The sequence below is a fragment of the Vombatus ursinus genome, unplaced genomic scaffold (genome assembly GCF_900497805.2).
Source record: "Vombatus ursinus unplaced genomic scaffold, bare-nosed wombat genome assembly UNPS02014799.1, whole genome shotgun sequence".
In the NCBI taxonomy this organism is placed as follows: domain Eukaryota; kingdom Metazoa; phylum Chordata; class Mammalia; order Diprotodontia; family Vombatidae; genus Vombatus; species Vombatus ursinus.
In genome coordinates, this window is record NW_020954577.1 from 9,105,599 (window position 1) to 9,113,597 (window position 7,999).

The following is a 7,999-nucleotide window of genomic DNA, read 5'->3' on the forward strand; positions in this document are numbered from 1 at the left end:
CCGTTTCCTAGCAGAGGTGTTGGGAGTGGTGGCACCGTAAGAACTCAGCAGAACCCGACAGGAACAGCCCTGGAGCAAATATGAGTGTCATTGTGCTGTCCCTTTTTCTTCTGAGCTGGCTCATATTTAATTCCAGAAGCAGGGCTTTTAGAGAGAGTCTTTTCTGGAGTTCTGTGTTCTATTCAGTAGAATTGCAACCTGCAGGAAACCTGGTCTTGTGCAGTGAGCTCTGTGAGTTACAATAATGAGACTGGTAGGGAAATGGGAAAAGGTGTAGCTTGACTGCTGTTTTAATTATCTGCTTAATCACTACCTCAATTAATGAAAATCATTTGAGTTTGTTTTTGCAGTAGTATTTAACAGAATCTTCAGATGTAAATTCTTTTCTGAGGATTTTTTTAACAAACCCTCATTTCTTGTCTTCATTTTAATTTTACATTCTATATATATGGATCTCTTTACTTCCAGCTATTACTTTGGCTTAGTATCAGTTCTAGTTTGGGTTATTATCAGTGAGTATAGCATATATTGTTTATATGGTGCTTCCAAGGAAATCATGACACTGTTTTTCTCTCTAGGGGCACAACTAGCCTCACATTAAGTAATTTAAAAGAAAAAAATCATTAAGCAAAGACAATGTTATAGGGGACAGTACCATAAGAACACTAATGAGCAGTTAGTTGGTTTTAATACTGTAATGACTTTTTATGTGTTTTGGGGTTTAAATGTATTAATCATATTGTTGTTAGGCCAGTACTTTTAAAAAATGTGCAAGTGTTTTATAGGTACAGTGCCATTTTAATGAAGTGAGTATTAATAGAACTGCTGCGGTGAGGCTGGGTTAACAAGGAACCCTTGCCTGCTGTCGCTAGTTCATAGGAGGGACACTTTGTATTTGTGGCATATTCTCGTGTGTATTTCTTTCTTTTCCCAAATTGTCATCGAAGTGCTGAGCCCTGAAGGTAAGGAAGGGTGTTAGCAGACCCGCTTGAACCGTCTGGTGACACGGAAGGTACCGTGAATGTCCTGCCTAGCGGCCAAGTGAGCTGCACTCCGAAGACTTGGGTGTTCGTTTTGGCTGCTCGCTGGTGCCTTTTTTCCCCTTGGACTTTCTTTTGGTTGGTTCCTGGTTCTGGATAGTTGAGGTTTCCATTTATAAGCTGCAGCGCAAGAACAAACAGGGCTTGAACTTAGTACTTGCTTTTCTCCCTCTTGCTCCCGCCGCCTTTTTAAAAACGAATTTTCATTTAAATTGTGTTGGTGCTTCACTGAGTCCAACTGACCAGATTTTTTATTTGGATTGCTAGTCAGGAAAACTGGGGCTAGTTTGATAGGATTGTGTGATTATTTCTTAAATACCATTTGAAGTAGGGGATTTTTTGAGTTGGGTTTTTTGTAGTTTATTTAAAAAATAAATTGGAAACAATTTTACGAAGAATCATTGGGATGGGGTGAAGATGAGACATAATTTTGGTACGTATAATTTGGATAAAAACCAGCAACTTGGGTTAGAAAGTGAGCATCTGCAGCACTTCTGTGGCTTATGTTCAATGGTTTTCAGAGTAAGTAACTGATCAGAATGGCCAAGACAGAGAAGGACAAATTTTAATAAATTAGTAAAACTTTAATCATCTTTTTTTAACTTAACATGTTATATAGGGCTTTATTTAGTATAGCGCAAGTTAAATAAAGCTTAACCTATAGAAAGAAAGCTCTTCACACAGCATTTCTGTAAACGATTATATTTTACACAATATGTAAAGCTTCCATACTTATCTATTGGCTAATACATGGTGATGATTTTCAGTCCTTAAACATATGTAACATCACCAGAATTAGCAAGGAGAAGCCGCAAACTTTCTAATGCTTAGACACATATAACGGAATGTTTGTGTTAGTTGCACCCCCTCCCCTCAAAAAAACAAACCAACCAACAGCAGAAGGCAGTTCTGCAGTCGTGGCCTGTCCCTGCGGAGGTCCGCTAGGGGGCAGCGCGAGCTAAGGCAAAGCGCGTGTGCCCTCACATCAATCCGATTCCATCGCGAAAGTGGAATAAGGATGAAAATGTGAGGCCTTGGCCCCAGTTTCTATAAAATAATGTGTTTTATTCGTGCTTATTTGATGTTTAGGGAGTGACTCTGAAAAACTGTTAACGTGCCGCTCGGTTAGCCCGAGTCGCCATGAGCTCGCAGCATCATGGCGGCTTCTCGGGGAGCCGCCCTGTTGTCTCTCTGCAGCCATGTGTTCAGTTGCTTACGCAACTCACTACGTGCAGACGTGCGCGTCTGCCGTAGGTCGCTGTGCGTATGATGGCGCGCTGCCTTACGTTTCTCCGCGTGAGCGTGCGTAGGGCCGAGCGTAACCAGGCGCATGAGCGTCATCATGGCGGCGGCCTTAGCCGCCATGCCATGTTTTCATTCTGACACGTTGTAATGCCACCTGGCCGCCACCAGCGGGCACTCCTCCGGCGTGCGGCCGCCGTGGGCCTGGCAGTGAGCGGTCTTGCCCGCCAGGTGTCGCTCTTGCAACAGGAATGAGAGTTTCTCCTGGCAGCCGCCATCAGCGGACGGGCGGGCTGGGCTGCTGGAGCCCCCTAACATGGCGGCGGCGGGGGGGGGGGAGAGGGGGGCCAGCGCACATTGTTTAGGCCCCGCCAGCCGCGGCAGCCTGGCGTGGGGGGACAAAGGCCGGACCCCGGCCTCGCTCTCATTAGTATTCGGGGTCCGCACGATTCGCCCGGCCCGCGCGGTTCGCCGCCTGCGCGAACCGTGGGCCGTGCGTGACCGTGACCGTAACGGGGCCTGGGGGACAATGCAGGCGGGGCTGGCGAGGGGCCCCGAGCCCCGACCCTCCCCCTCCCGGGGCCGCCTGGGTCTGCTCCTGCTCGCCACAAGGGGGCGGGTTTGGGGTGACAACGCGCCGATGCGGGTGATTGACGGGCTTCCCTGCAGACGGCCGCAGGCCCAGGCCCAGGCCTGTGTGTGAAGGAAAGGTTAAAGGGTTGAGATCGGGGGTACTGGGGCCCAGGCCGGGATGGGGGCACCCGCTCGGGCCCAGCGCAGGGCGCCGCTCTGACCCTTTCTCTGTTGTAGGCCATGGAGAGGGCGAACGGGATGGAGCTGGATGGCCGGAGGATCCGCGTGGACTACTCCATCACCAAGAGGGCGCACACCCCCACCCCGGGCATCTACATGGGCAGACCCACCCAGTAAGCGGCCCCGGAGCGGCGCGGGCCGCGGGGAGGGCGGCGGCGAAGTCGGCCAGCCTGGCCGTTTTTCTTCCCCTTTTTGTTCCTGTTTTTATCTTGTCATCTTAAAAATATTTGGAAAAAGTTTTTGGAGAAGCAGGTTTTTTAATTTATTGGCTCTTATCCCCCAAGCCACTATTTTCGGATTTCTCAAATGCTGTAGCTAAGGATGAGAATAACCTCTTACTGTTTAGTTTTGATAATACTTAACATGATATTGTGTCTCTGATGAGGTGGCCTTCTAAAGATGTCATGAAGACCTGACTGAAATGTGGGGGGGTTGTTTTGTTGTTGCTGCATTATTTTTAATTCCATGGCAGTTGCTTTTCATCCTTGCTTAGAATTTGACTTTAATTTCAACTTTTGAATGTATGATTAAGGTAATAAAGAGGAGGCGTGGTATAGTAGACAAAGAACTGATTACAATAGGGTTCAAAGATCTGATACGTGAACTGAGCTCGTCCCACCTGTCCTCCCCTCACTCGCTCAGTTTCTTGATATCCCCTGGCAGTTCTGTTATACTCTTAAGTTGCTGTGTGGGTACAGATCTGCATGGTAAGGGGGAGCTTTCTTGCTCGGAGTTCCCCATGCCAAAGAAAATATGGGTATGATTCCTCTCCAACAAAAAGCAAAAGAACAAGGAAGATCTGGGGAAGATCATTGGTTGCTGCAAGGCTCCTTTAGCTTTGGGCAGGTCACTAGCTTGGTGCTGCCCGGGACAGCATTTTGAAATTTCACGAACATTTATTTGGTTTGAAGAAATTGTCTGGGATCCTTATGAGCAGTTAGCACTAGTAGCAGAGAGAACGTCTTTTAAAAATCCCCAAAGAGGGGGAGAAGTGAAACTTTTAAGTACTTTGGGTTTTTTGTTTAAACCAGCATTTAAGTTCCCAAAAATTACAGAGAAAATAAGACATTTATGAAGATGAACTTTCTTTTTATCCCCTCATAGTAGTGGAGGAGGCGGTGGTGGCGGAGGCGGTGGAGGTGGCGGAGGAGGCGGGAGACGCCGTGACTCTTACTATGATCGTGGATATGATCGAGGATATGACAGATACGAAGAATATGATTACCGGTACAGGTAACAGTTTTTATTTATATTCAGTAATTTAATATGTATGTGTATTTGTCCTACTTTAGGCTTTATGTAATCTACATGGTTGAAGTGGGAGTTCTAAACTTTTCAAAACACATTTTTCAAAAAGCTTTCTATAATTTCTTGTACAGGGGTTTCCTAAGTTATGTTCCCACTTATATTTAGCAGACAAATGATTGTGAAATCATGACTTCCCTTTTCCATATATTAGGGGTTGTTGGGGAAACCAGCTAAGGGCTTCTTTGAGCACTATTCCTCCCGAAAAGTAGGAAAGTGGTTTGATGAGTTTAAGTGGAAGAACCAACATGGCCTGGTGAGATGGAAGAGAAGATTCTCCTGGGCAACCAGCCTTACTTTACAGGGGAGGAAATAAATGGAGGGAAGGGGGAGAGATGAGATATTACAGATGGGTGGGTTTTTCTTAACAGAATTTACAATTAAATCTCCATGCAAGTTTTTCACATTTGGGAGCATTTGAGATGGAGCGGGAAGTGTCATGATTCTAGGCAAGCAGAGCCTTAAAACTCACTTCTTGAGCTGAACGTCAGCAATGTTTTGGCATCTGTGTGCTGTTAGTTTAATCTTGTCAGTTGTTTCAAGGTTAGACCAACATGTGAATGTAAGGGCACATTACTTAGTTGCCATTTAATGCATGTTAACTTAATCCATATTAACTCACAGTTTGAAAGTGAAGTGCTTAATAGTTAACTTTGTCTTCATATAACTTGACTGGTAATTCAGTTGCAGTACTCTTGAATAAATACTGTGCTCCTTTGTTTCACACTGGGTTTAATTCTCATACTGAAGAGCCTTTATTTACTCACCTAAGAAACTTTAGCAAGTTTTCCCATAACATGTTGTGGTAAAAGTTTTCATATCCCAATATTTAATTTCGTAATGCACCTTTTTTTCAGTCATTTTAATATCGACAGTCCCTTAAAACATATCAAGACAATAGAAAAAATGTATATGAGTGAATAAAATGATTACAGATTCTTTTAACTGAGCTGAGGTTTTGGAATCTATGAATTGATATCCTGGTTCTACTTTTAACTTGCAACGATGTCCTGAAAAAGTCACTTGAGAGAAAAATTATCTTCCTGCTTCACAGATGGATTTGTGATTATTTATTGGAATCTTGGAAATACATTAAATAGTCATTTGATTTTCTTACAGAAGAAGATCGCCTAGTCCGTATTACAGTCGATATAGATCACGGTCAAGATCCCGTTCCTATAGCCCAAGTATGTACATTTCAAATATAAGTTCAGTATTTGTCCTTCTTGTTATCAAATGCCTTTAGTGTTTTTTAAAGAGAAGTTTATCAATAAAATTACGCATGTTGTTACTGTTACTATGTTCAGAATAGTGTTGCTCAAGTCAAGGTAAAATTCCACTTCTATAACATTTTTTCCCCTTCTTTCTTTTGTAGGACGCTACTGAGGAATTGGACAATTGCTGTTGAGGACTTGGATTTTTAAAATTCTTCTGGATTTCTCCAACCTTTTAATCTTCCCCATCTCTCAAGAACCCTTAAAAAATCTTTGGTTTATTTAGAATCTACACTTTTTAAGTTGATATATTGCTGTTTTCACCCCTTTATTGTACTCTGGAAGATGTAATTGTTGTAGTTTTGAGTAGTCAGACATCTTAAAGGAAACCCCAGTGTTAATACATTTTGTAAATTCTTTTTTTGTTTTTACAAAAAAAAAATTAACTCATCTTAATCAAATGAGGAAAGAAATTGTTGTTTTTGAAAAGCTTGTTTTGTGTGAATTGTGCGCTGCACACATTGTAACAGAAATTTTCACTGACAAGTAACTTGGTGTTTTGGGGGTGTTTTGTTTGTTTTTTGGTTAACTGTTTGCCTGTTTATTTTAAGAAAATAGTAGCCTATCTAAAACTGTTCAGTAATGACAAATTTAAATGTGGGGTGGCATGGAACAGTCAAATAGTTGAGTGTAGAAAGTTTGAAGTTGTAGAAGATAAATGACTCTTGGTCATTTCTTTTGAAAGGAAACAAAATTGAACCCTAAAAATTAGGTCTGTGTTTTAGAGACGAAAAGCTTATGGACTCCTGCACAACGTATTGCATTTGAAATACATCTGTTAAACCTTGCAAATTTAATTAAAGTGTGGTTTTTGTGTGTGTTTTTTTTAAAAACCTTATTCAGTTTAAATGTTCCCTTAATCAGTGAAGGACAACCCCTATTTATTGAATATAGCAATTTAGTTATATAATTTGCTGTTCATAGAAATTTTGGTATTGGGATAATGGGTTAAGCAGGTTATAGTTTACAATCCTTTGAAGTGATATGTGTGGGGGGATTTTACCATAAGTCTGCTCTCATTTCAAATAAAAGTTAATTCCATTGAAATCCTGTCGTCTTTTTATTCCTGCACAAATTAACAGTTTTGGAAGTCAAAGTCTGGATTGTGTAGGTCTTATTCGTTATGTTTCATTTATTCAGAATTTGCTGTAGGAGCTAACAGTAAGTCTGGACCTTTTTTCTAGTCTGACAATGTTCTGCTTCTTGTCCTGTGGTCTCTGTTTGCAAAGTCTAGAGGAAAGAAGTGGGTCCAAACACCTCCACCCTGAACTCCCTTTGGTGACCTTGGTCCAGTGACAAACACCTCCACCCTGAACTCCCTTTGGTGACCTTGGTCCAGTGACCGTAATCTGGGAACCCATTACTTCCTCATCCTTAAAGTTGGGTCTAAAGCGCTTCCAAAGGCCTTTGAAATTCAAACTTTTTGGCTTTTCTTCCTTCTTTCTAATCTCTTAGGTTTTCACTTTCCCTTCTCACTTTTATGTGACAAAGATGTTAACATGTGGTGGGTAATTCTTGTGGAGATACAACAATTAGATTACTAAGAGGGCCTGAAGCCAGGAACTTTTTACACTTACCAAGAGGGAGGCAGCTTAAGGCTGTATTCTCCTCGGTAGTCACCTTAGAAAACAGACGTCATAAACTCATTAAATGTTTACCAAGTGCCTACTGTGTGCTGGACTAGGTGCTCAGGATACAGACAAAAACAGCCCCAACCTCATGAAGCTTACATTTTACTGGCCAGTGGAGAGTCTTGGATCAGTGTGCAGTTTGGTTTTTAAGACGTAAATATGTTTTAAAGCTCTGGCTTCCGCCTCTGCCCACCCCCACTTTCTGCACCTACGTAAACTAGTGATGAGTCAACCAAATCAGTAGAAGCAGATATTTTGGAAGTCACAGGAGCACAGCTTTATGGAGTTGGAAGGAACCATCAAGGCTGTCTAGTCCAACTGCCTCCTTTCAGAGCTGAGAAAACAAGTCCCGGAGAAGCTGCAAGTAGCTCCCCAAGGCTCCATCTTGGGCCCTTTTTTTTTTTTCTCTCACTAGGAGATCTCATTGGCTCCCGTGGGTTCAGTTCTCTCTGCAGGTGACTTCTAGATTGATCAATCCAGTCCTATCCTGAGTTCCAATCCTGCTTCACCAACTGCCTAATGAACATTTGGAATGGGATGTCTTGTTTTCTCAAACTCATGCCAAAAATAGAACACAGGCCACCATCTGTCCTCTCAGTCACCAAAGTCATCACTACCTTGATTTCTTCCTTCCTATCCTGTAATTGGTTTCCATCTCTCACTTCTGTCCCCACTCCCAATAGCAGTCACCGTA

The 7,999-nt window shown here is 42.7% G+C and overlaps 1 protein-coding gene across 4 annotated transcripts in view; it reads left to right on the top strand.

Moving 5' to 3' along the window:
* The window catches only part of LOC114050428 (transformer-2 protein homolog alpha), a 30,791-nt gene extending 24,070 nt beyond the window's left edge, over positions 1 to 6,721 (top strand). Inside the window, exons 5-8 of one of the 4 annotated variants that reach the window (XM_027872092.1) lie at positions 3,093 to 3,208; positions 4,200 to 4,328; positions 5,520 to 5,587; positions 5,776 to 6,721. In XM_027872092.1, the coding sequence (XP_027727893.1) occupies positions 3,093 to 3,208; positions 4,200 to 4,328; positions 5,520 to 5,587; positions 5,776 to 5,786 (324 nt within the window). In that variant the 3' untranslated portion in view covers positions 5,787 to 6,721. The remainder of the gene's footprint in view (positions 1 to 3,092; positions 3,209 to 4,199; positions 4,329 to 5,519; positions 5,588 to 5,775) is intronic. The other 3 variants (XM_027872093.1, XM_027872094.1, XM_027872095.1) reach the window with 3 other exon arrangements.
* Positions 6,722 to 7,999: the final 1,278 nt, after the last annotated feature.